This window comes from Macaca thibetana, chromosome 12 (assembly GCF_024542745.1).
Source record: "Macaca thibetana thibetana isolate TM-01 chromosome 12, ASM2454274v1, whole genome shotgun sequence".
In the NCBI taxonomy this organism is placed as follows: domain Eukaryota; kingdom Metazoa; phylum Chordata; class Mammalia; order Primates; family Cercopithecidae; genus Macaca; species Macaca thibetana.
This window is the reverse complement of record NC_065589.1, coordinates 125,616,201-125,642,845: the sequence shown is the minus strand read 5'-3', so window position 1 is coordinate 125,642,845 and position 26,645 is coordinate 125,616,201. Positions and strand designations below refer to the sequence as shown.

Here is a 26,645-nt window from a genome sequence, read left to right as displayed (position 1 = left end):
AGATCACTTGAGTCCAGGAGTTTGAAGCTACAGTGAGCTGATACCCACTGTGTTCCAGCCTGGGAGACAGAGTGAGACCTTGTCTCAAAAAAATTTTTTTTAAAAATTAAAAAAAAAGGCCGGGCGTGATGGCTCAAGCCTGTAATCCCAGCACTTTGGGAGGCCGAGACGGGCGGATCACAAGGTCAGGAGATGGAGACCATCCTGGCTAACACGGTGAAACCCCATCTCTACTAAAAAAATACAAAAAAAACTAGCCGGGCGAGGTGGCGGGCACCTGTAGTCCCAGCTACTCGGGAGGCTGAGGCAGGAGAATGGCGTGAACCCGGGAGGCGGAGCTTGCAGTGAGCTGAGATCCGGCCACTGCACTCCGGCCTGGGCGACAGAGCGAGACTCCGTCTTAAAAAAAAAAAAGAAAAAAAAAATTAAAAAAAAAAAAGTTCGATATGTTATGTCTTCTGATAGTCCAAAACACCAAAAGAAAAAGAGCATACAGTGGAAAATATGTCTCCTATCTCTGTCCTTAAGTTTTGAAAAACTCTATGTTCTTAAAGTTAGGAACTGTACTTAAAATATCTTTTTTTTAATTTTTTTTTGAGACGGAGTCTCACTCTGTTACCCAGGCTGGAGTGCAGTGGCGCAATCTTGGCTCACTGCAACCTCCCATCTCCTGGGTTCAAGCGATTCTCCTGCCTCATCTTCCCAAGTAGCTAAGATTATAGGTGTGTACCACCACGCCTAGCTCATTTTTTTGTATTTTTAGTAGAGATGGGGTTTCACCATGTTGGTCAGACTGGTCTGGAACTCCTGACCTCAAATGATCCGCCCGTCTTGGCTTTCCAAAGTACTAGGATTACAGGCGTGAGCTGCCGTGCCCAGACCGCCACCACCTTTTTTTTTTTTTTTTTTTTTTTGAGACAGAGTCTCACTGTGTCATCCAAGCTGGAGTGCAGTGGCACAATCATGGCTTGACTCACTGCAGCCTTGACCTCCCAGGGTTAAGTGATCCTCCTCCCTCTGCCTCCAGTGTAGCTGGGATTACGGGTGCGTGCCTCCATGCCCATTTAATTTTTATATTTTTTACAGAGATGGAGTCTTACTGTGTTACGAAGGCTGGTCTTGAACTCCTGGGTTCAAAGGATCTGCTTGCCTTGGCCTCTCAAAATGCTAGGATTGCAGATGCGAGCCACTGCACCAGCCATACATTTTTTGTTTTGTTTTTTTTTGGAGACAGTCTTCCTCTCTCGCCCAGGCTAGAGTGCAGTGACGCAATCTTGGCTCACTGCAACCTCTGCGTTTTGGGCTCAGGCGATCCTCCCACCTTAGCCTCCCAAGTAGCTGGGATTACAAAAAAAGGTGTTTTTTTGTGTTTTTTTTTTTGTTTTTTATATTTTTGTATTTTTAGTAGAGTTAGGGTTTTGCCATGTTGGCCAGCACAGCGTAAAATATCTTTTTAATGTCAGGCTTTTATAACTTTTTAAGAAGATGTTTTAAATGAAATTGTCTTATACTCTGTATTGTACTTTTAACTATTTCAGCTCATTTTAGATGATTTTCAGGTAGTTTATTCATAAGGCTACAATATCCAGAATGAATTCTACATTCCACAGTTGTGGCTCTTCTGTCTGATGTCCATCAGGAGAATCCAGTGCCCAAATTGACCCTGTTAAGAAAACATCACAAGGAAGTGGCCACTTGGTCAATCCTGAGATTTAACTTCAGGTGCCGCTCTTGTTTGTGCCGCTATCTTACATTGGGAGACTGTGACATACTGTCTCACGTTTAATGTCTTTACTAGTCAATGATGAATCTGGTCGAGATTCTGAAGTCGGTGCCAGGGAGCACATGAGTTCCAGCAGCTCCCTCCAGTCCCGGGAGGAGAAGCAAGAGCCTGTCGTGGTAAGGCCCTATCCACAGGTGCAGATGTTGTCTACACACCATGCTGTCGCATCAGCCACACCTGTTGCAGTGACAGCCCCGCCAGCACACCTGACGCCAGCAGTGCCACTTTCATTTTCGGAGGGACTTATGAAGGTAATGGAGAGGGTTAAAACTTCACACTGAACCAGAGCTCAAGACTGGCTCATCTCTATAACAATTTGTACAAAATCTTAGGCTGTATGGCCGGGCGCGGTGGCTCAAGCCTGTAATCCCAGCACTTTGGGAGGCCGAGACGGGCGGATCACGAAGATCGAGACCATCCTGGCTAACACGGTGAAACCCCGTCTCTACTAAAAAATACAAAAAACTAGCCGGGCGAGGTGGCGGGCGCCTGTAGTCCCAGCTGCTCGGGAGGCTGAGGCAGGAGAATGGCGTAAACCCGGGAGGCAGAGCTTGCAGTGAGCTGAGATCTGGCCACTGCATTCCAGCCTGGGCGACAGAGAGAGACTCCGTCTCCAAAAAAAAAAAAAAAAAAAAAAAAAAAAAAAATCTTAGGCTGTATCTTAGGATCGTATTTCATTTTTCCTTTATGACCTATGAGTTCAGCACCTCTGTAACTCAGCCCTGATTTTCTGCAGTGCCTCGTCTTGTGCTGCTGGGCCATTGGCATCACAGAATCTTTGCTGTTATCCATTTTGATACTGATATTATTCAACCTATGGGCATGTTAAGTTAGATAAGGGACCCTCTTTTTTTTTTTTTTTAAGCCAGTCAGATTTAGCAGTGGGGGCTTAATGACACTAATTTTTTTTTTTTTTTTCTTTTTGAGACAGAGTCTTTCTCTGTCATCCAGGCTGGAGTGCAGTGGTGCAATCTTGGCTCACTGCAACCTCCACCTCCAAGGTTCAAGCAGTTCTCCCGCCTCAGCCTCCCAAGTAGCTGGGATTACAGGCACACGCCACCACGCCTGGCTAATTTTTGTATTTTTAGTAGAGACGGGGTGTCACCATGTTGGCCAGGCTGGTCTCAAACTCCTGGCCTCAAGTGATCTGCCCGCCTTAGCTTCCCAGAGTGCTGGGATTACAGGTGTGAGCCACCACACCCGGCTGACAGTGATGTTGTAAGTTCTGATAACCCAGTATCATGGGACCAACTGGAGTAGCACTCTTCCTTAAGGTCTGTTTTAGCAACTGGTTAATTTGGGGGTTTCTGAGAATATCGCCTGTGCGTTACCTGGGGGTTCTGTTTCAGTTACTGGGAGTTTTGTTCAATCCACCCAGACTTGGGAGGCGGCATCATGTAGAAGAAAGGGTGTGGGCTGTGAGCCATACAGCTCTGGGCTTTGTTCCCAGTTCTTCTTACTGTGTGTGTGGCTTTGAGCAAGTCAGTTAGCCTTGCTTTGTATGTTTCTTTATCTGTGAAATAGAAATGCTAGTACTTCAGTGGAAACACTGTGATGCTAATAGATAAAATGTATAAAGCTTATGGCATCTTTCCTGGCACTCTCCAGGTTCGATTTGTGTACTCTTAATTCTGGATTGAGACGCATCACCAGTATGAGGCCATTGATATGTTTTGTGTGGTTTTCTGTTTGCAGCCGCCCCCGAAGCCTACCATGCCTAGCCGTCCCATTGCTCCTGCTCCACCTTCCACCCTGTCACTTCCGCCCAAGGTTCCAGGGCAGGTTACCGTTACCATGGAGAGTAGCATCCCTCAAGCTTCAGCCATTCCTGTGGCAACAATCAGTGGACAACAGGTTTTTCTTCCTTTTAATTTGCTGATTTTCAACTGAAATGCCAAACTATTGATCATGATTTATTGAATGCTAGCAGTACATTAGGCATGGTAATAAAAAAAGATTAAACACTCACTCATAACCTGCAAGGGAAGGTAGTAGGTTTGAGAGAGAAGGATAACTGTAGGGAGTAGAAGCCAGTATCCATAGTGGTCATTTAGCTAGAATTTATTGAGCAGCTACTAGCTGCTCGATTTGACCCTCAGTGTGATGTATAAATCTGGATAAAACAGTCTGTGTCCTTGAGTCCGGAGTGTGGTTTGTGTTTGATTTTAGCGTCAAGAACAGCCTCCCAGGGGTAGTGGTGGGCAGTGCTTCTCTGTGGTTTCTCTGAGGAGAGCAGATGGGCATCTTTTGGGGTACTGGTAGGTTACCTCAAGCAGCTCTCCAGTTGCAAACTTTTTTTTTTTTTTTGGGACAAAGTCTTACGCTGTCACCCAGGCTGGAATGCAGTGGTGCGATCTTGGCTCACTGCAACCTCCATGTCCCGTGTTCAAGCAATTCTCTTGTCTCAGCCTCCCAAGTGGCTGGGATTACAAGCGTGCGTCACCACGCCTGGCTAGTTTTTTTATTTTAATAGAGACGGGGTTTCACCATGTTGGCCAGGCTGCTCTCCAACTCCTGACCTCAAATGATCCGCCCGCTGTGGCCTCCCAAAGTGCTAGGGTTACAGGCATGAGCCACTGCACCTGGCCTTAGTTGCGAACATTTATTTTGAAGTCTTCTGTTTTAAGGTTTTTTTTGTGAAATTTTGCAATCCTATTCTGCTGTGTACTTGATTAATTAAATATTTAAAATTTTTTACCTGGGGAAAAAAAATAAATCTAAAAACGTTCCCTTCACGTTTTCAAGAAAAATTTATATTCCAAAGAGGTGTACTGTGTTTTTTCCTTTTGTCATACTGCTGAGTACTCTCAGAAGTACCAGAACCCTTAGCTGAGAAGCACTGTTCTCTGTGGTTTGGGAGAATGTGAGTAAGGGACATTTCAGGGTTGAGCTGAAGAACTGGTAGCGGAGCACCTGTTGGATGCTAACTGACATTTACTTAGAAACACAAAACTTAAAGAATGGATGGATGCAGTGGTATGTAAAGGAAATTGTGAGAATGGGAAAAAATAAGCATTTGGCCAGGACAGAAAAAACAAGTGTGAAAGGTAATATCACAGATGAGAGTTTCTAAAAGTAGATATCAAAGTATGTTATCTGTTCAAAGTATGTTATCTGTTATTATTTGGGCCTGCAGCAGTTGTGGGGTCCTCATACTTCTCACATGCCTGTTAGCACAGTTCATTATACAGTACAGCATGTAAAAGTAGCTCAAGCTAAATGTCCTTAGCCCTTTCCCTTGGGATACTCACTATCTAAAAGAAAAAACCTGACCCACATTTGGAGGCAGGTGACTTCCTAGAGGCAATGGCTAAGACCAAACCTGTGAAAAGAACGTTCTATCCTCTTTCTCTCAGGGCCATCCCAGTAACCTGCACCACATCATGACTACAAACGTGCAGATGTCTATCATCCGCAGCAATGCTCCTGGGCCCCCTCTTCACATTGGAGCTTCTCATTTACCTCGAGGTAACGACTTGCAAGTTTTGTTCAAACTCTCAAAATGCCGTAGCAGATATACATTTGGTAAAATGTGTAACACAGAATGTGTCTAGAATCAGCTTGTTAAAGTTGCAGGACAACAGTCTGCAGAATCGTGAACCAAGTAAACCTCTTTTATTTAAAAAGAAAAAAAGGCCAGGTGCTGTGGTTCGTGTCTATAAACCCAACACTTTGGGAGGCTGAGGTGGTAGGTTCACTTGAGTCCGGGAGTTCGAGACCAGCCTGGGCAACATGGCGAAACCCTGTCTCTACAAAGATACAAAAAATTAGCCAGGTGTGGTGGCAAGTGTCTGCAGTCCCAGCTGTCAGGAGGCTGAGATGGAAGGATGGCTTGAGCCTGGGAGGCAGAGGTTGAAATGAGTTGCGATTGCGCCGCTGCCCTCCCCTGTCTCAAGCAAAAGAAAAAAAAATTGCAAGACAGTGGAAATAAACTTAGAGCAATCCATGTTTTTAGCATGGTTTAATATGTGCTTATTATAGTTGCATTACCAGTGTGTGTACTTAGGCAATTAAAATGTTTAATATGGTCTAAAATTGTCCTTTATATTGAGGAACTCCCCAAGCTTTGATAATCTCAACATGGTCTTTATTATTATTAGACTGCTTATCTGCAACATGGTCTTCATTTTTAATACCTAAGTCACAAATACTAATACTGAATATTTTTTAAGTTAAAGATGATCTTTACCGAGTTTTTAAACTTACGTAACAATAAGATGATGATGATAGTTATTTTTTGAGATGGGGTCTCACTGTGTTACCCAGGCTGGTCTCAAACTTCTTGGGCACAAGCGATCTTCCCGCTTTAGCCTCCTGGGTGGCTGGGACTACAGATGTGAGCCACCACACTGGCTAAGAGTAATTTATTTTTACACTTAAGTTCTAGTAGGTTGTGAGGTAATAAATGAGTTTTGACTAGAAAATTTTACCTTTTATTGGAGAGTGTGAAACAGTTGGAGATGGTTGGCAAAATCAAGTTAGCACACATAAGACCAGGTTTGCTTGGTTATAGCATAACTCAGTGTTTCTCCAAATGTGGTCCACAGACCCACAGGGGGTCTGCTGGGTGAAAACTGCAGGGTTCGGGTTAGGGTTGAGGTTAGGGTTCATAATGTGTCCCTTTCACAATGTTGACGTCTGCTCTAATGGAACAAAGACAGTGGAAGGCAAAGTACTCGAGCCCTCGTTGGAGCTGAGGCGGTGGCGTCACGCTGCTGTTCACTGTGTGCTTTACCGCTGTGCACACTTGCAGTTACCAGAAACAAAAAGCAGCAGCAGTTTCACTTAAGATTGTCTGTGAAGAGGCAATATAAATTATTAAATCTTTTGAATACACATTTTCTTTGTTTTCTCTGTGATGAAATGGGAAGTATACATACCATACTTCAGCTCCCTACTGATTTACTATCTGAGTTTTAGGAAATATATTGATTATTTTCCTAGGGAGTATAACTAGAATAAATATAATAAACACTTTTGTTTTTCAGGTGCAGCTGCTGCTGCCGTGATGTCCAGTTCTAAAGTAACCACAGTCCTGAGGCCGACCTCGCAGCTGCCAAATGCTGCTACTGCTCAGCCAGCAGTGCAGCACATCATTCACCAACCAATCCAGGCACGTCGGAGCCCGGGGTGCATGAAGGGCGGCATGGGAGTTATTCACGCCACCAGGCACTAGGCACATCCTTGACCTCAGGGACTTCCCATCGAGTTGCCAAGACGTAGGGAAGTTTGAAAGATGCACAGTATCATGTGGCAAGCTGTAAGAACGCAAAGGAGAGGTGGTGGGAAGGCTTCCTGTTGGAAAGGCTGTGCTAATGAGGAATCAGAGAAGTGAAGAGGAAGTGAAGGGGGAGATGAACAGCAGCAAGGAGGCAGTGATGGTTGTAGACGGCAGTTAGTAAAGGCTGGCTAGGATTGAGGGATTTTAACTTGGATTGGGGGGATCTGTGGACTCCTAAAAGTTATGCATATATGTATGTTTGTTCCAAGAACGTGGTCCATGCCATTCAGCTTTTTTTTTTTTAAGGAAATCTATGGCTTCATTACTACTGAAGTATAATATATTTGCAGGAAATACAGTATCTATAATTTGGGTGCTCTAGAATATGGAATATAAACTAGACTTTTTATATACAGTAGAGAGCCACTGCGTTTTTTTGTTTGTTTTTGTTTTTTTGAGACAGAGTCTCACTCTGTTGCCCAGGCTGAAGTGCAGTGGTATGATCCCAGCTCACTGCAACCTCTGCTTCCTGGGTTCAAGTGATTCTCCTGCCTTAGCCTCCCAAGTGCTTGGGACTACAGGTGTGTACCACCATGCCCGGCTAATTTTTATACTTTTAGTAGAGACAGGGTTTCACCCTGTGGGCCAGGCTGGTCTCAAACTCCTGGTCTCAAGTGATCTGCCTGCCTTGGCCTCCCAAAGTGCTGGGATTATAGGCGCGAGGCACTGTGCTCGGCCAAAAATCTTTTTTTTTTTTTTTTTTAAACACAATGGCTTTGTGTATCATTGAAGTAATATTGTTGAAAGATGAGATTAGGCTGGACACAGTGGCTCATGCCTGTAATCCCAGCATTTTGGGAGGCCAAGGCAGGCGGATTGTCTGAGATCAGGAGTTTGAAACCACCTTGGACAACCTGGTGAAACCCCGTCTCTACTAAAATGTCAAAAAATTAGCTGGGCATGGCGGTGCGCGTCTGTAATCCTGGCTACCTGGGAGGCTGAGGTGGGAGAATTGCTTGAGTCTGAGAGGCAGAGGTTGCAGTGAGCCAAGATCATGCCACTGCACTCCATCTGGGGCGACAGAGTGAGACTCCATCTCACAAAAAAGAAGAAAGATAAGATGAATCTAGCTGAATCACATACAGGAGGTCTGTCCCCGTAAGCACTTTCAGGGGAGAGACACATGTATGAAACAACTGGGTTTAAGATAATAAGGAAGAGTCTTGATTATGACACTGGGTAGTATCTCTCTAGCCTACAGCTTTCAAGATAAAATAAAAGACCTTTCTGGTCAAGAAAACAGAGTCAGAGGAGTATTAGGCATCTAGTAGTATACGTGATACATATGAAGGGATAGAGGGAGACGAGAATCAAGACAAGGAGCTCCCGAGTGAGGAAGCTGGTGCTGTAGCCTTAGTGTAAGACATGCACCTGCACTTGGTAGGAGCAGCAGGTAAAAGGGCTGCAGAGCTCGGCCATTTAGATGCATGTTTCAGGGTTAAGAGCGAGGGAAGAATCAGAACTCAGGTGATTCGAAGAGTAATGGTGGATACGTGGATGAAGCCCAGTGTGGAGCTCATTTTTCAGAGGAAGATTTCACACATAAGTGTGATAAGGGCACTCTGTCCATGTGAAAACATTCAGAAAGCATGTGGGCACCCTGAACCATTACCTAGAAAAGAAGACTGTTACTCTGAGTTGCTCTTGTACTCGCTAACGTAGATGGCCTGAGAGCCAACAGCTCTATTCAGCACCTGAGTAGGCCCTCTGTGGAGGTGTTGGGTTGGATGGCAGCATAAGATGTCTACACCAGGACCAACCACAGACCTGTGGCAACTCTAGATTGAAGGGTGAGGTCCCAGTGGTACCAGTAGTAGAGCAGAATTTTGATTCCAATCACATTTGCACGGGAGGGACTCATGTACTGTTCAATCAAAATGAGATTTTTTTTCCCAAAACATTTGTCAATGTTGTCTTAATAAAGGATCACCCACCCACCTCACTGTCCCAAAGTGCTGGGATTACAGGTGTGAGCCACCGCGCTTGGCCTGGCGCTTGGTCTCATGACAACCTATCTGAAAAGAGAATTCCTTAATTGGAATGGTGAGAATTTATTTTTATTTGGGCAGAAACATACTTATCTGTAGGCTCGTTTCAAATTACACATTTAGTATTTGGCTTCCTATATTTTATTTTATTTTTGTTTTAAATGAACTGTTTTTTCTCTTTTGGTAGTCTCGGCCACCTGTGACCACCTCCAATGCCATCCCTCCTGCTGTGGTAGCAACCGTCTCAGCCACCAGAGCTCAGTCTCCAGTCATCACTACGACAGCGGCACATGCTACTGACTCAGCACTTAGGTATACATGGGGAGGATGAAGTTTGAACCTTCCTGCCTCCTCCTCCGCTTCCTCCACTCTTTTTTCTTTCATTCCTTCATTTAAGTGAATATTTATTGAGTGGCTTTTTCTTTAATGAGCTATGTAGTGTTCTAAATCCTGGGGCTAAAGCTGTGAACAAAGAAGTTCCTGCCCACACAGAGCTTCTGTTTTTAGGGGCTGGAGACACAATAAATATGTAGGTTTTTAGATGGTGAAAAGTGCTTTGGAAAAAATAAGGGTAAAAGGGATTGGGAGTGACAGGGTGGGTGGTGCAGGGGACTTAGAGTTTCATGTAATGTGGTCGGAGAGAGCTTTGTTGATAATACATTTGAGTAGAAAATGAAAAGATACAATGAAATGAGTGAGCTGTGTGGTTATCTGAGAGAAGAGTATTCTAGGCAGTGGGAATACTAGTAAGTGCAAGGCTCCGAGACAGGATTCTGTTTGCCACTTACAAGGAGCACCGATGAGGCCAAGGTGGCAAGAGTTAGGTTTGGGGAGGTAGCAGGGTCTCCAGATCACATAGGTCCTTAGGAGCCACGCTAAGGACATGGACTCGGCTGGGGCATGATGGAAAGCCTTAGCAGAATTTTCAGCAGAGCAATGCAATGATCTGAAGTTTCATTTGGTTCAGCCTGGTTGCTGGATAGAATAGGCTATGGAGAGGCCAAGTTAGAAGCAGAGGTTGGGTAGAAGGGTATGGCCAGCATGTAGGAGAGATGAAGATGGATGTAGAAAGACATGGTTAGATTCTGGATAGATTATATTTTTTGGAGGGAGGGTCTCGCTCTGTCACCCAGGCTGGAGTACAGTGGCATGATCATGGCTCACTGCAGCCTTAAATTCTTAGCCTCAAGTGATCCTCTTGCCTCAGCCTCCCAAGTAGCTGGAACTCCAGATGTGCACCACCATGCCTAACTAATTTTTTTATTTTCTTGTAGAGACAGGTTCTCACTTTGTTGCCCAGATTGGTCACCAACTCCTGAGCTCAAGTGATCCTCCTGTCTCCATAAGTGCTGGGATTACAGCATGAGCCACCATGCCTGGCCCTGAGTAGATTTTGAAGGATAGAGTCAGGGAAATTTCTGAGAATCACTGGAGCAGGGGGCGGGGGTATGGGAGTGTGAGAAGGAGGGGAGTCAGGATTATTTATTTGCCAGTACTAGTTGGCCTATACACCTAACAGGGTGGAGGAGAGTGGGATTTTTGGGAAAGGAGTTTTGTACTTTGATTTTAGGCATTTTAAGGTTGTGATGGCAAGATATAGTGGCTTGTGCATATAATCTCAGCACTTTGGGAGGTTGAGGCAGGAGGATCACTGGAGTCCAGGAGTTTGAGACCAGTCTGGGCAATATAGGGAGATCCCACCTCTATAAAAAATAAGAAAGTAGCCAGGCATGGTAGTGTGTACCTGTAGTCCCAGCTACACGGGAAGCTGAGGTGGGAGGATCGCTTAAGCCCTGGAGGTTGAGTCTATAGCAAGCTGTGATCGTGTCACTGCATTCCAGCTGGGGCAACAGAGCGAGACCCCATCTCCACCAAAAAAAAAAAAAAAAGGATTTAGGCTGGGTGCAGTGGCACGTGCCTATAACCCTGGTGCTCTTGGAGGCCAAGGTGGGAGAATCACTTGAGGCCAGGAGTTCAAGACCAGTCTCAGCAACATACCAGTATCCCATTTCAACAAATTTAAAAAAAAAAAAAAAAAAGATAAGCGTGGTGGCATGTACCTCTAGCCCTAGGTACTTGGAGGCTGAGGTGGGAGGATCATATGACCACAGGAGTTTGAGACCACATGAGCTATGATTGTGCCACTACTCTCTAGCCTGGGCGACAGAGCAAGATCCTGTCTCTAAAAAAAAAGAAGCAAAAAAGATTTGCAGAGCCATACAGGAATAAAGTCTGGTTGGTGAGGGATGATCTTAAAGGCTTTTTGTGAGTGACACAATCAGGGATGACATGATGCTGTTTTTCCTCATGATCTCCAAGTCACATTACAGGGAGGCTGGGGAGAGCAGTTGATCCTTGCCATGGGTTATATTGAGGGAAGGGAGTCTTTGGCAATAGCGCAGACAAGAAGGGATTCACTGAATCAAAGCAAGGATAGTAGGTTGGAGAGAGGAGCCGTTAGAAGCTAGGGAGGCACCACTGGGACCTGTCAGCTGGAAGCTGGGCAGAGTGGTGAGGAAGAAAGAGGAACTGGAGATGCCTCTTTGGTTTCCTCCTTACCTGTCCTAGTAAATGAGAAGGAAAACAAGGGAAGGAAAGCAGGTTTTAGAAAAGATTGAACTTTGGGATACTGAGTTTATCTGTGGAACAGCCAGGTGTCTGTTGTCAGTATGTGGTTGAAGAGGGGTCTGTGCTAGAGATAATGGGTTTGGGAGTGATCAATGCGTGGGCCACAATGAAAGCCTTCAGGTGTCTATCCAAGGGTACTAGAGAGTGAGAAGAGAACCTAGAACAGAATTCTGAAGAAAATTATATTTAAATGAACAGCAATGCCTGGAACTTATCTTTAGCCATTAGCTCTATTATTTACTTGTATGACATTAAGCAGGTTTTCAATTCCCCTGATCCTTTGTTCTCTCTTCAATAAAAGGGATACTTTACTTTGTGGCAGTTATTAATAAATGTATTACCTGAGGTACAAAGCGACAGAACCGCCCAACATAAAATAGACTACTTGTTGTTGCTCATTTTAACTTTATAAAAGTTAATATATTCAGGTGGTATGAGGAAATTCACAAGGTATAAATGGATATACAGTCATCTCTATCTATGGGGTCTTGGCTCCAGGAGCCCCTGCAGATGCTGAAATCCAAGGATGCTCAAGTTCCTTCATATAAAGTAGCATAGTATTTGCATATAACCTACGCACCTCCTCCCATGTACTCTGGCACTCTAAGTAACCTGGAGATGATTAAATCATCTCCAGGTTACTTAGAGTGCCTATTATGATGCCTACACATCACTTCATTCATGTGGATTCTGTGTAGCACTTGGTGCTCAGCTAATTCAAGTTTTGCTTTTTGGAATTTGGGGAAATTGTTTTCCCCCTTGAATATTTTCAGTCCATGCTTGGTTGAATCCATAGATGTGGCACCTATGGGTACTGAGGGCCAACTGTATGATGAAAACTAGGGGTAGGCTTTTTATTTTTATTTTTTGGCTTTTTATTTTTAATCATATTGTCAAAGTATCTTTTCCATTGTGTTGAATGTTTTAATAAAAAACTGGATATTGAATTTTGTTGAATGCATTTTTAGCATTCACTCATATAACACTAGCAATATACTGCAAGTAGTGAAAACAAAAACCCTAATCAGATGATTTTTCTCTTTATATCTACAATTACAATAAATTCCTAATGTCTAACTTTTTTTGAATTCTGCAGATAGAAATTTTTCAAGAGACCAATTTCCATAGAAGAAATAGAAAAAATTTTAAGCACTATCTCTCACAGAAGCACCAGATCCAGCTGGTTTCATAGAATTCTTTTTTGAGACAAGGTCTTGCTCTGCCAGCCAGGTTGGAGAACAGTGGCTCAGTCACAGCTCACTGCAGCCTCAACCTCCTAGGCCCAAGTGATCCTTCTACCTCAGCCTCCCAAAGCTGCGACTACGGGCACGTGCCACCATGCACCATGCCTGGCAAATTTTAAAATGTTTTGTAGAGACAGGGTCTCCCTATGTTGCCCAGGCTGGTATCAAACTCCTGGGCTCAAGCGATCCACCTGCCTCGGCCTCCCAAAGTGCTGGGATTACAATTGTTAGCCACCACACCCAGCCTTGATTTCATAGAATTCTACCAAACCTTCAAAGGGCCAGATAAACCAGCAATAAAGAAATTGGTTCAAGGTACAGAGAAAATAGTAAACTTCCAGAAAAATATAAGTCATATCTTAATTTTTCTGCTAAATACATTCACTCTGTCAGTTCTCTGACCCTTGTCTTTTCAGTCATTACTTGGTTGAAAGAAATTTATTTTCTATCACTTTCTTCAAAAAGGGCGTATCTTAAAGCACCAATATTTTGAAATTTTACATGCTGAGAATCATTTCCCATTTATACTTAGGCAGTAGTCTGACTGATTAAGTGTTTTATTGTTTCTATATTCTTTCCATGACTACTTGAGGGGTCGTTTTTCCCGTGTCTTCTAGATCTGGATGTTACTGCACAGAGTCTGTTTTTTTTTTTTTTTTTTTTTTAACCCCTTACAAAGGCCTTAGTCTTTTTGCCTCATTGCCTGATTCTTTTCGTTGAATATCAGCAAATTTAATGGCATTTATTTTGTAATGACCATTATTTATGGCTTTGTTCTAAACATGGTGTGCCTTTTCAATCTGTAGCATAAAACTGTATCTATTGGCCGGGCGCGGTGGCTCATGCCTGTAATCCCAGCACTCTGGGAGGCTGAGGCAGGCAGATCACTTGAGGTCAGGAGTTTGAGATCAACCTGGCCAACATGGTGAAACCTTATCTGTCAGCTGGGCATGGGGCCGGACGCCTTTAATCCCAGCTACTTGGAAGGCTGAGGCGGGAGAATCACTTGAACACGGGAGGCGGAGGTTGCAGTGAGCCAAGATCATGCCACTGCACTCCAACCTGGGCAACAGAGCGAGACACCGTCTCAAAAGAAAAAAAGAAAAAAACTGTAATTATGAACAGTTTTTGTGAGTTATATGTTTTTTTTTTTTCTTTTGGGACCTAGTCTTGCTCTGTTGTCCAGGCTGGAGTGCAGTGGCACAGTCTCGGCCACTGCAATCTCCGCCCCCCCCGGGTTCAAGCGTTTCTTCCACCTCAGCCTCCCGAGTAGCTGGGATTACAGGCACCCACCACCACCCCCGGCTAAGTTTTGTATTTTTGGTAGAGACAGGGGTTTGCCATGTTGGCCAGGCTGGTCTCGAACTCTTGACCTCAGGTGATTTGCACGCCTCAGCCTCCCACAGTGTTGGGATTACGGGCGATTCCTAAGTGTTGAATCTTTTTGCACTCCTATGTAATTTTTTTAACTGTTCCCTTTAACGTTGTTTTCATAGTCTTCTCCATCCTTGACTGCATTTTCAGCATTGTGTCTCATGTTCCACTTCTAATTTTGCCTTCATTCTTGAAACTGCTGAACAGTTGCCTTCTGTTTCTCTCGAGCTCTGCCTGTATATTTTGTCTTCTTCTGTTGTTCTCTCATCATTTCCACTGAGCTCTTAGTCTTTGCTTTGTGTTTCCATTTCATAGAAGTGGTTACTTCATTAAGGTTTTAAATTCATGGTACAGTGTTCATCTGTGTAGTAAAAGCACTTCTGATGTGTCTCGTTCCACCTTTTGTCTTTCAGCATCTTTAAATAGATCCTGTTTTGGATCTTTTCTGAGTATTCATCTTTGATTGGATTGACTTTATTCTGGATCCCTTATTTGTAATTGGTTCTTACTGTAGCCTGGACTATTTACCGGGTTTGGAGAAATTTTCCAAATGACTCAGTGTCCTGCGTTTGAAATTTGTTGGCCATTACTTCATTCCTGTCAGTGCAGATAGACCACTTAAAATGGCAAAGCCTCTCTTCCCTAGGTCCCCTGCACGCAATTCCCCATAGATGGGACTTTTCTGTGTCTGTGTGATTCCTGGTTTAACCCTAGATCCTTTGCTTTTTAACCCTTGGAACTGTTCCAAATGCTGCTCCACTGCCAGCTCCATTCCCGCTGTTACACGAAGATTCTGGTTTTCTCTGTCAGTTTGTGCTCCTCATTTTGGAGCATTATACTTCATTACTGGATTTTATCCCCAGAGTTATAGCCCCAGAAATTCTCTCTTCAGGCTGGGGAGGGTGGCTCATGTCTGTAATCCTAGCACTTTGGGAGGCTGAGGCAGGAGGATTGTCTGAGCCCAGGAGTTGAAGACCAGCCTGAGCAACATAATGAGAACATAGTGAGACTCTATCTCTTTTTTTAAAAAAAAAAAAAAAAAAAGCAATCCTTCCTTCATTGGCTCCTGAGTCTCTGGTTATCCCTACCTTTGGCAATTCTTCTGTCCTGTGGTTTGAGATTTCAGATGTCTCCTAATTTTGCAAAAGGAGGATATATTTCTCTTTTTTGTTTTCTTTACTATTCTGAGAGGAGAAGGAGAAAATACCACACTGGCAGTCTCTGCCTACGATACCCTTGTCCTCCAAATAAGCCAGTCATACAAGGACCTATCTGAACACTGGAGGATAATCACAAGTCCATTTATCATTTAACCCCCATATTTTCTGTAGATGTCAGATCACTGAATTGGGGCTCTATCCTTGGAGTTGCCTTTCAGACTGTTAACAAAAAAAAAAAAAAAAAGCTAATCTGTGGGAGAAGTACACAATTGGGTATCCCTAACCCAAAATCCATAATAAGCCAAAATCTGAAACTGAGCACTGACATGACACTCAAAGGAAATGTTGATTGAAGCATTTCTGCTTTTTGGATTGGGGATGCTGAGTCAGTAAGTATATAATTCCAAAATCTGAAACACTTCTCATCCAGAACGGTTTAGATAAGGTATACTCAACCTGTAATATGGTGATTAAGACAACAGACTAGGGAGCACTTTCTGAATGACCTTACTCCCTTTGACTGTTTTTGGTATGTGTAAGTGAGTCACTATGAACCTGTCAATGTTAAATATTCAAACTGGATTTTTTTTGTTGTCGTTTGTTTTTGTTTTGGAGACAGTGTCTCACTCTGTCACTCAGGCTGAATCACAACTTGATGCCCATCTATAGTCCCAGGTACTCAGGAGTCTGAGGTGGGAGGATACCTTGAACCCCAGAGGTCAAGGTTGCAATGGCGCGATCACAGCTCACTGCAACCTTAACCTCTGAGCTTCAAGCTATCCTCCCGCCTCAGCCTCCTGAGTACCTGGGACTGTAGGTGTATGCCAAGATGCCTGGTTAATTGTTTTATTTTTCGTAGAGACTGGGCCTTGCCATGTTGCTCAGGCTGGTCACAAATTTCTGGGCTCAAGCAGTCCTCCTGCCTCAGCTCCCAAAGTGCTAGGGCTGTGTGAGCCTCTGCTCCCAGCCTCAAAATGTTTTAGTCAAAGTCTCTTTCTTTTGCTCCCGGTGCCCCAAATTGGGCTAGTGAGAACCCCTTTGAACTGGCTCAGATGTCTTTTTTTTGAGACCCTCTCATCTGTTGCCCAGGCTGGAGTGCAGTGGCACAGTCTCAGTTCACTGTAACCTCTGCCTCCTGGGCTCTCAAGTGATCCTCCTGCTACGGCCTCCCAAGTAGCTGAGACTACAGGTGTGTGCTACCACGCCCAGCTAATTTTTATATTTTTAGTAGAGGTGGAATTTCGCCATGTTGCCCAGGTCAGTCTTGAACTCTTGGACTTAAGCAATCTGCCTGCCTTGGCCTCCCAAAGTGCTGGGATTACAAGCATGAGCCACTGTACTGGGCCTGGCCCAAGTTTCCTTTTGATGACTCCCGTTAACCTTTGAGTACTTTATTCTTTTTGATACATGATGTATCAGGCTTTCTCCTGTTTTTTTTTTTTTTTCAAGTTTTCAAATCAGCCATTTCTCCTTGGTTCTTTTTAGTGGAGAGTAGTATTTGTAACCCAAGTTCTGGGTCTTAAAAGTGTTCATTGTTTCTGGTGTGTCATTGCTTCTGGGCTCTTTCTGGCGACAGAGGTACTCAGTATAGTAAAGATAGTCATGTTTTCCTGCTGATATTTTCCTCTTTATTTGTTTATTTTATTTTATTTATTTTTTTGAGACAAACTCTTGCTCTGTCACCCAGGCTAGAGTGCAGTGGTACAATCTCAGCTCACTGCAACCTCTGCATCCCAGGTTCAAGCGGTTCTTCTCCCTCAGCCTCTGGAGTAGTTGGGACTATAGACATGTACCACTGTACCTGGTTAATTTTGTATTTTTAGTAGAGATGGGGTTTTAGCATGTTGGCCACGCTGGTCTCAAACTCGATCCACCTACCTCAGCCTCCCATAATGCTGGGATTACAGACCTGAGCGACCACATGTTTTAAAATCTTATGTTAATTAAACATTTTTGGCTGGGCACGTTGGTTCACACCTGTAATCCCAGCACCGCTGAGGCGGGTGGATCACGAGGTCAAGAGATCAAGACCATCTTGGCCAACATGGTGAAACCCTGTCTCTACTAAAAATAGAAAAATTAGCCAGGCGTGGTGGCACGCTCCTGTAGTCCCTGCTACTCGGGAGGCTGAGGCAGGAGAATTGCCTCTACCTGGGAGGCAGAGGTTGCAGTCAGTTGAGATAATGCCACTGCACTCCAACCTAGCAACAGAGTGAGACTCCGTCTCAAGAAAACAATTTTTTTTTTCACTCCTTCACTGGTAATGGACACATATTGGTATTTACAGATGAAATTTAACATTAGAGTTGTTTTTTGTTTTTTGTTTTTTGGGGTTTTTTTTGCTTTCTAAGGTTTTATACTCATTCATTACTTAATGATGGGGTTACAGTCTGAGAAATGAATGGGCAGTTTTGACATGCAAACATCGTAAGAGTATGCTTACACAAACTAGATGGTGTCGCCTGCTACACACCAAGGCTATGGTGCTCTAACTATTGCTCTTAGTTTGTAAACCTATACAGCCTGTGACTGTATTGAATACTGTAGGCAGTTGTAACACTATGGTATTTGTATATCTAAATACAGAAAAGGTACAGTAAAAATACAGTGGAAAAGATTTTAAAAAGGGGCACCTGTATCACTTGTCCATCTGACATAAATTAGCCTCTTACTTTTTGTAGATTACTACTAACAATAAGAATACTGAGTAACTAACTTCACGGTTCTTTTTGTCCTCCAGCTAGATCCCACTAACCAGAGTGGCAATGGGTTTGAATGTCACTTGAAGTGATTCTTTTTATTTTATTTTATTGGAGACAGAGTCTCACGCTGTCACCCAGGCTGGAGTGCAGTGGTGTGATCACAGCTCACTTTAGCCTTGGCTTAAGCGGTCCTCGGTGTGAGCTGCCGCCTGTGGCCTCCCCTCTGATTTGAATATCCAGCTTTGTTATGTTGTCAAATTTTCTTGCCAGTGTTGCCATTTCAGTAGCTTGCTACCAATTAATTTGGCATCCTCTGTTGATTTCCCTTCCAATCCTGAGGCAGTCATAACTATAACATTTTATCATTTTAGGAATGTTCCTACATTTGCTAAGGAATGATGTAAAATTGGGGGGAAGGTCCTTGCTTCAAAAGTCATAGTTTAAGCTGCTGTTAATCAAAGTTGTCTCTGATATTTCTTCAGGAAATTTGTCAAAAACTTAGAGCGTGTAAATTTATAGTATATTTTCAGATCTATCCACAGTTAAGTGCAATTATTTTGTTTTTAATTTTTTATGTAGACAAGGTCTTACTCTGTGCCCCAGGCTGGAGTGCAGTGGCGCAGTCATCGCTCACTGTAACCTTGACTTCCTGGGCACAAGCTGTCCTCCAGCCTTGGCGCCCCCCGAAAGCACTGTGTCTACAGGTGTGAGCCACCACACCTGACCTGAAGTGCAGTTATTATGATGATATTAACTCAAGTCCGTTTTGGAGTGTTGATTAACTATATTAAGGATACTGAGAACAACTAAGGGTTAATTTCTTCAATTTGTGGTACAAATTGATGGCTTTTAAAACGAGACAAACTCAGTGCGCCTTTTGCCTTATTGGTGTGATTAAAGACCAAGTATTGGTTTAACTCTGAACTTCATAGACCTATGAAAAAGTATGACTTGCAGGACTGTAACCTAGCAAAAGATCATAAATGACCTTTCCTGTCTGCATTGTGTCTTTATTATCTTTTCAGTAGGCCGACTTTGTCTATCCAGCACCCACCATCTGCAGCAATCAGTATTCAGCGTCCCGCCCAGTCACGAGATGTCACAACAAGAATCACACTACCATCTCACCCTGCATTAGGGACGCCAAAACAGCAGCTTCATACAATGGCTCAGGTAAAACCAAAGGTGGAGAACCACCTGTGTCCTTGGTTGGGTAAAACCAAAAGTGGGCAAAGTGTGCTGAGGGCCTGGCAGTACTGAAGGCATTGATTGTGTTTACCTGGGATGCAGTGGATAATGTTCTTATAACTGTGTTGTGGGGTTTCCCTCATAGAAAACGATCTTCAGTACTGGCACCCCAGTGGCTGCAGCCACAGTAGCACCTATTTTGGCAACCAACACCATTCCTTCAGCGACTACAGCCGGTAAGTCCATAACCCACTTCTTCCTTCTACCGGGGAAAGAGAAGGCAAGAGTGGTGGGTTAATTTTTCATTTCTCACCTTCAGTCAGAGAAAAACAATGGGCTAGAAAAATTATCTTAACTTTTTCCAAGAGTTTTCCCAGGTTTTTGAGAATCTGTAATGTGTGCAGAGAAGTTCTTGTTAAAGAATTTCCTTTTTTCCCCTATTTCAGGATCTGTGTCCCACACGCAGGCTCCCACCAGTACCATTGTTACCATGACGGTGCCCTCCCATTCCTCCCATGCTACTGCTGTGACCACCTCGAACATCCCCGTCGGTAAGTGGCATGCTGCCTTCGACAGAAGCTCACACGGAGTGCTGTAGCCCCTCTGACTAGGCCTTCATGGTGATGGCTAGTATTGATTTTTACAATTGTTGATTTCCTTTTTTTTTTTTCCTTGAGTCTCACTCTGTTGTCCAAGCTGGAGTGCAGTGGCGCGATCTCAGCTCACTGCAACCGCCACCTCCCGGATTCAAGCAATTCTCCTGCCTCAGCCTCCCAAGTAGCTGGGACTACAGGCATGTGCCACCATATCTGGCTAATTTTTTTGTATTTTTAGTAGAGACAGGGTTTCGCTATGTTGGCCAGATTGGTCTTGACCTCGTGATCCACCTGCCTCGGCCTCCCAGAGTACTGGGATTACAGGCATGAGCCACTGTGCCCGGCCCAGTTGTTGATTTTCAAAGCAACACTGAATATGACTTGTAACATTATGTATCATGCAGACTTGGCATTGATGGTAGGGGAAAAAGAGTATAACAGTTCTTGAGTACTCAAACTTTAGTTTTGACTTGCTTTCTTATCAAACTGTACCTTTTATAAAAATAAGCAATACTGACATAGACAAAAACAACAGGAAAAGCAAAGATCTGGAATGAGGAAAACTTGTAGACTTTGACAGATTGTTCAGGGAAAGTTCTCAGTGACACAACAGTGGGAAGAACACCAAAGCTCAGGTGTGTTCCCCAGGTTTTCATCTGAGTGCTGCCCTGCCACATCACGCCCATCCTAGAATTTCTTCTAGGCTTTCTTTATTCTTTTTCTAAGTATATGTATACTTTGAATTGTTAAAAAAATCCCTGGAACATTTCTAGCAGTCCAACTTCAGTCATCAAGATCAGGGGTTTGCACACTTTCTATAAACATTTTAGGCTTTGCAGGCCACATAGGTGTGTGTCGCCAGTGCTCAACTCTGTGTCGTGAAAGTAGCCGTGGACAGTATGTAAACAGACCGTGCGCCGAGGAGACTCTGCTTATGGATGTAGAAATTTGATTTCTTTCTTTTTTTTGTGTTTTTTTTTTTGAGACGAAGTCTCGCTCTGTCGCCCAGGCTGGAGTGCGGTGGCTGGATCTCGGCTCACTGCAAGCTCCGCCTCCCGGGTTTACGCCATTCTCCGGCCTCAGCCTCCTGAGTAGCTGGGACTACAGGCGCCTGCCACCGCACCCGGCTAATTTTTTGTATTTTTAGTAGAGACGGGGTTTCACCGTGTTAGCCAGGATGGTCTTGATCTCCTGACCTCGTGATCCGCCTGCCTCGGCCTCCCAAAGTGCTGGGATTACAGGCTTGAGCCACCGCGCCCGGCCTTTTTTTTTTTTTTTTTTTTTTTTTAAGAGATAAGGTCTTACTGTCATCCAGGCTTGAGTACAGTGGCATAGTCACAGCTCACTGTAGCTGGGGCTCAAGCTAACCCCCCATGGCAGCTCCCCATTAGCTGGGACTACAGGTACCTGCCACCATACTCGGCTAATTATTTTGTTTGTTTTTTTGGGATGGAGTCTCATTCTGTCGCCCAGGTTGGAGTGCAGTGGCATGATCTCCACTTACGGCAACCGCCGCCTCCCGGGTTCAAGCAATTCTCCTGTCTCAGCCTCCTGAGTAGCTGGGATTACAGGCGTGTGCCACCACGCCTGGCTAATTTTTGTATTTTCAGTAGAGACGGGGCTTCACCATATTGGTCAGGCTGGTCTTGAACTCCTGACCTCATGATCTGCCTGTCTCGGCCTCCCAAAATTCTGGGATGACAGGTGTGAGCCACCATGCCTGGCCTCTGGCTAATTTTTAAAAATTTTGTGTAGACTGGGAGCAGTGGCTCACACCTGTCATCCCAGCACTTTGGGAGGCTGAGGCAGGGGGATCACTTGAGGTCAGGAGTTCGAGACCAGTCTGACCAACATGGTGAAACCCCATCTCTACTAAAAAAAAATACAAAAAAAAAATTGGCTGGGTGTGGTGGCACATGCCTCTGTATTCCCAGCTACTTGGGAGGCTGAGGCAGGAGAATTGCTTGAACCTGGGAGGTGGAGGTCGCAGTGAGCTGAAATTGTGCCACTGCGCTCCAATCTGGGTGACAGAGCGACTCCGTCTCAAAAAAAAATTTTTTTTTTTTTTTTTTTTTTTTTTTTTGTGGAAACAAGGTCTTGTTGTGTTACCCAAGCTGCTCTCAAACTGCTGGCGTCAGGGAGTCCTTCCACCCTCAGCCTCTCAGAGTGCTGAGATTATAGGTGTGAGACACTGATCCTGGCCTGAGTTTCATATCGTTTTCATGAGTCACAAAATATTCTTTTGATCCTTTTGCCCTCATCCATTTAAAAGTGTTAACTCATTCTTAGCTCATGAGACAGCAGGCTGGATTGGCCTGTAAACCATAGGTTGCCAACACCTATGCAGGGGACTGATATCTCACTGCCATAGCATCCGAAGCAGGGACTGTGGCCTCCGAGGCAGAACGCAGCTTTCATTAGCCTGCCAGCTACAGGCTTTATTAATAGTTTCTAGTTTTGTCTCTGCCTTGCTTTTATAGTGAAGAGCATATCATCTTATTGTTCTCTTAAGATACATACAGGACAGCTGCCATAGCATCCACTTAGAGCTAAGACTGCTTTTTGTGAAGAGGACACCCTGACATACTGGTGACTGGACATAAAAGTGTGGGTTCCGGCCTCTCTGAGCAAACTTTGAAGCCCATTTTCTGGAATAATGGTAGTACCCAGGAAGTCCCTACTCCTGTTGTAGGGTGACCGGCCTATACCAGCCCTTAAATGGGTGCTCAGCCCCACAGAAGTCCCTTAGCACAGAGGGTGCTGCTACTGGGTCTTTTCTGCATCGCTCCTCACTATGACTTGCCATTGGAGAGACCAAATTTTTCCCATAACCTTCTGAATTTAGTTCATATTTGTCAAAAGAAGTTTGTTTTGTTTGTATCTGTTTAGCATTAACACACTTGTTGAAAAAGGTAGTAAATTGTCCATATTGCCATTTCAGCCCATTTCCTTCCTCTGCCTGCGTCGTCAGCTCTGCTGAGTGCTATCATGGCAAGCCATGCCCTGAGACACTTAATATTTATCAAGTCAGGAGCCTCACTAGGGTATTTGAATCTATGATCGAAAGACCGATAAGGAGGGGCCGTTGTGGCCCAGAGGGACTGTCTAGTTTCCTCCTGACCCTCCACCTTGAAGAATTTTTTAGAGATTGGTTCTTGTGAATGTCCCTCTGTCTTCCTAAGAGATCCCACTGTGGAAGCAGACTCACTAAAAAGTACCAGGAGACATACATACGCGTGTTCCTACGTTCCATGGGGTTTACGGTCATTTTGTTTTTCTCTTTTATGCTAACCCCAATATTTCTGTATTATAATAGGATCTCTCCAGGAAAGGTAGCTCAGTTGAGAAGGGAAACCTGATAAAACCCTAGACCATTGATTTTGCAGTCGAGAAGTAGAACATACATATTAAAATCACCTAAGTGACTTTTTCCAAGTGAGCTTGCCCTCTCCAGGTGATATTAAATACAAATTCAGCTATTCTTACTAGGAATATGTTGGCTTAGAAAAAAAGCCTGCTAAATCACAAGTATAAGGTTTTTGCCTCTATTCCAATAGAATACCATTCTTATTTTCTCCATGTTCTGGTCAACATATGATCATGTTCTCAGAATTATAGAAAGTGAAATCTGGTGATCACATTATTCAGAAAATAGGGATAAGTTTTGGAGATAACGTTATGACAGACTTACTGTTTTCTGTACTATATAGTTCCTTGGTTTTTATTTAATTATTGAGAATGTGTGGCTTTTTTTTTTTTTTTTTTGAGATGGAGTATCACTCTGTCGTGCAGGCTGGAGTGCAGTGGCATGATCTCAGCTCACTGCAACCTCCCAGGTTCAAGTGATTCTCCTGCCTCAGCCTTCTGAGTATCTGGGATCACAGGCATGCACCACCACGCCCGGCTGATTTTTGTCTTTTTAGTAGAAACAGGGTTTCACCATGTTGGCCAGGCTGGTCTCAAACTCCTGACCTCAGTTGATCTGCCCGCCTTGGCCCCCCAAAGTGTTGGGATTACAGGCTTGAGCCACTGCACCCAGCCTGTATGGCTTTTTAAATTAGAAAACAAGTAAAGATGTAAATGAATGGCTGAGTGGTGAGGTGTGTCTGGTTACCAACCACTGGTTAGCTACTCTGTCACATGGCAGCTTCATTCCTACTGGAAGCATCATTTTCTCCTACCTTTCGTGGGGCTCAGTGATAAAACAAGGCTTAGCTGCCCCCTCCTCACCATCCCCACTGCTTACCTCCCTGATGGATAACCCTGTCATGCCAGCTTCTCTTTGCGTTGGCCAATAGATGCAATCTTGAGTGGTCAGATGGGCATTCCTGCTATCACCCTGCAAAAACTTCTCCATCTGCCTCCCGTGGGAGCTGGCTGGCATCGCAGTGGGTCTTTGTAGCTTGGCGTTGTTGTTAAATGCTCTGCATTTAGGGTAATGCGTTGGCATCCTCCTAGTCTAGTCTCTTTGTTAATGTGCCTGTCCCTGGTGTAACTTGGGTTTTCACACAGATAGAAGCTGGCCCTCTGTGTCTCTGAGATGGATCACGGCTTTTCTTTCTGAACGCCCAGGCACACTGTTAATAGATAGGGCTATAAAGAATAGTGTCAAGTATGTTCTAGTTCAGCTGCACCTTCCAAACAAAATTGGATGCAAGTTTTAAAGGAGTACACATTTGGAGCCTCAGATTGAATTTGAAAACTCTGTGGTCATTGATTTTGATTTTGCTCTAAAGTTTTATATAAAATTGTAGGACATTCAAAGGACCTTAGAAATTATTAAGTGATCCAAAGAAGGGATCCTTATAGGTAAAGAAATAGACTTGGGAATTAAAGTGGTCTTCTCATTGCTAATTAGCTACATTTTATAATTATCTATGGACCCAGAGTGGAATCTAAGGGTGGTTGTTTTTTTTTCCATTTTTTAATCCAAAATTGTGTGTGTTCATTTATTTATTTATTTTGAGACGGGGTCTCAGTCTGTGAGTGAGGCTGGAGTATAGTGGTGCAGTCATGGCTCACTGTAGCCTTGAACTCCTGAACTCAAGTTATCCTCCAGCCTCAGCCTCCCACAGTGCTGAGATGACAGATGTGAGCCACCGTGCCTGGCCTGTTTACTTTTTAAGCAGTTTAATCCTTTCAAAAACAGGTCCAGGTTGAGAAAAGAGCCTGGTCACTTCTGTCTTTGTTTAAGTATTAATGTTGAACCCTGCTTTAATAACAGTAGGAATATATCAGTGAATGTAGAATTGAAATAATTCTGTTGAACTTTGTACTTATTTTTCATTTTTTATTTTGATTAAAAGTCCAGGCTTTAATTGTTTGCTTTCCTAAGATTGCTGCTAGCCAAGAATGTTTTGGCATGCCAAAAAAAAGTGTAGCGTGGTCATGGAATTGGCGTTTACTGTTTGCAGCCAAAGTGGTGCCCCAGCAGATCACACACACTTCTCCTCGGATCCAGCCAGACTACCCTGCTGAGAGGAGCAGCCTGATTCCCATCTCCGGACATCGGGCCTCTCCCAATCCTGTGGCCATGGAAACCCGAAGCGACAACAGGTAGGAGGCCACGTGTCAGCTATTCTGCCTCACTGTGTCACTAATCGTTCTGCTTTATCAGCATAAAACAAAATGTCCCACAAATACGGCCTGTATGTATTACTCATGCTTTCAGATTTTCCCCCGAAAGTAACTCTTCGTATAATTCCTTTTTTATGTGCGATGTTTTTCAAGCCAGTCTCCTTTTGACGGATGTTTTCCTAGTATCCATTTTTTTTGGTTTTGTGTGTTTAATATTTTTTGGCTATTTTGAGAGTAAGGGTTGTAGCATTATGACCGTTTATCCATAAGTACCTGCATTTGTAGCACAGAAGAGTAAAGACGTTCTGTGACGTCACCGCGGTACAGCTATCTGAACGGACGCCGAGCTCTCCCTTTTCTTTGACTCATGGGTGTTTTTGAAGAGTGGGGAGAAGCCGGTTGTTTTGGGGAATTTGATACTGTCACATTGTTTCCTCACGGTTACATTCAGGTTATACCAGGTAAGCAGTGTGTCCTTCCCATTGCATCAGAGAGCTCCTGCGGTCTGTTTTCCCCGTATTGGTCATGTTAACATTCATTACTTAGTGAAGGTGATGTTTGCCAGTTTTTTTCTACTGGAAAGGCATGTTTTTCTCCTTCGTAAACAAGTAATCTATCTGGAAATATCTGAGTGTAATTATCCTGTTCTCCAGTAAACATTCATTCAATAGTTGTAGATCTATTATTAATTCCTGGCTGAATCCATTACTAATATGATAGTTGCAAAATAGTGAGTTTTTCTAACGCGTTGTCTATATACATTAGCTGGCATTCTGATGTAAAGAGACTTTCTCTTACCCACCCCCATTTATTTTTTATGTTGAGCATTTTACTGTTTTTTAATCGGCTCAGGCTTGTAGATTTGCTTTTATTCATTAGAATCTATTGCTGTCATCTATTTTGGTGCTCAGATGATCTCATTTGGTCCTTGGGGGTTCTTTCTACTTCTGTGGATTTCGCCACGTCCCCTCTGTTCTAGCCTTTCCTTCTTTTCCATGATGAGATATTCTAGATTCCTATTGAACTTTATCTGTCTGGCTCTGAAATCTGTTTCTCCAAGGAGCCCTTTGTCATTTACAAACCAAGATCTGGGCATTAGCCCTGCTTGTTGCTGTGGGTTGTCA

At 43.9% G+C, this 26,645-nt stretch overlaps 3 protein-coding genes across 8 annotated transcripts in view; all 3 read left to right on the top strand.

Annotated features, from left to right (window-relative positions):
- WDR33 (WD repeat domain 33) overlaps nt 1-26,645 on the top strand; it is a 334,355-nt gene that overhangs the window by 7,918 nt on the left and 299,792 nt on the right. The window lies entirely within an intron of this gene.
- Nucleotides 1-26,645, top strand: part of POLR2D (RNA polymerase II subunit D) — a 471,659-nt gene that overhangs the window by 290,541 nt on the left and 154,473 nt on the right. The gene's annotated exons all lie outside the window — the stretch shown is intronic.
- The window catches only part of SAP130 (Sin3A associated protein 130), an 87,781-nt gene that overhangs the window by 8,677 nt on the left and 52,459 nt on the right, over nt 1-26,645 (top strand). For 5 of the 6 annotated variants that reach the window (XM_050751591.1, XM_050751589.1, XM_050751590.1 and 2 more), the window contains exons 3-11: nt 1,799-2,034; nt 3,479-3,637; nt 5,140-5,251; nt 6,772-6,896; nt 9,240-9,364; nt 19,186-19,333; nt 19,494-19,584; nt 19,795-19,899; nt 25,359-25,500. In XM_050751591.1, coding sequence (XP_050607548.1) covers nt 1,799-2,034; nt 3,479-3,637; nt 5,140-5,251; nt 6,772-6,896; nt 9,240-9,364; nt 19,186-19,333; nt 19,494-19,584; nt 19,795-19,899; nt 25,359-25,500 — 1,243 coding nt within the window. The remainder of the gene's footprint in view (nt 1-1,798; nt 2,035-3,478; nt 3,638-5,139; nt 5,252-6,771; nt 6,897-9,239; nt 9,365-19,185; nt 19,334-19,493; nt 19,585-19,794; nt 19,900-25,358; nt 25,501-26,645) is intronic. The other variant, XM_050751588.1, reaches the window with a different exon arrangement.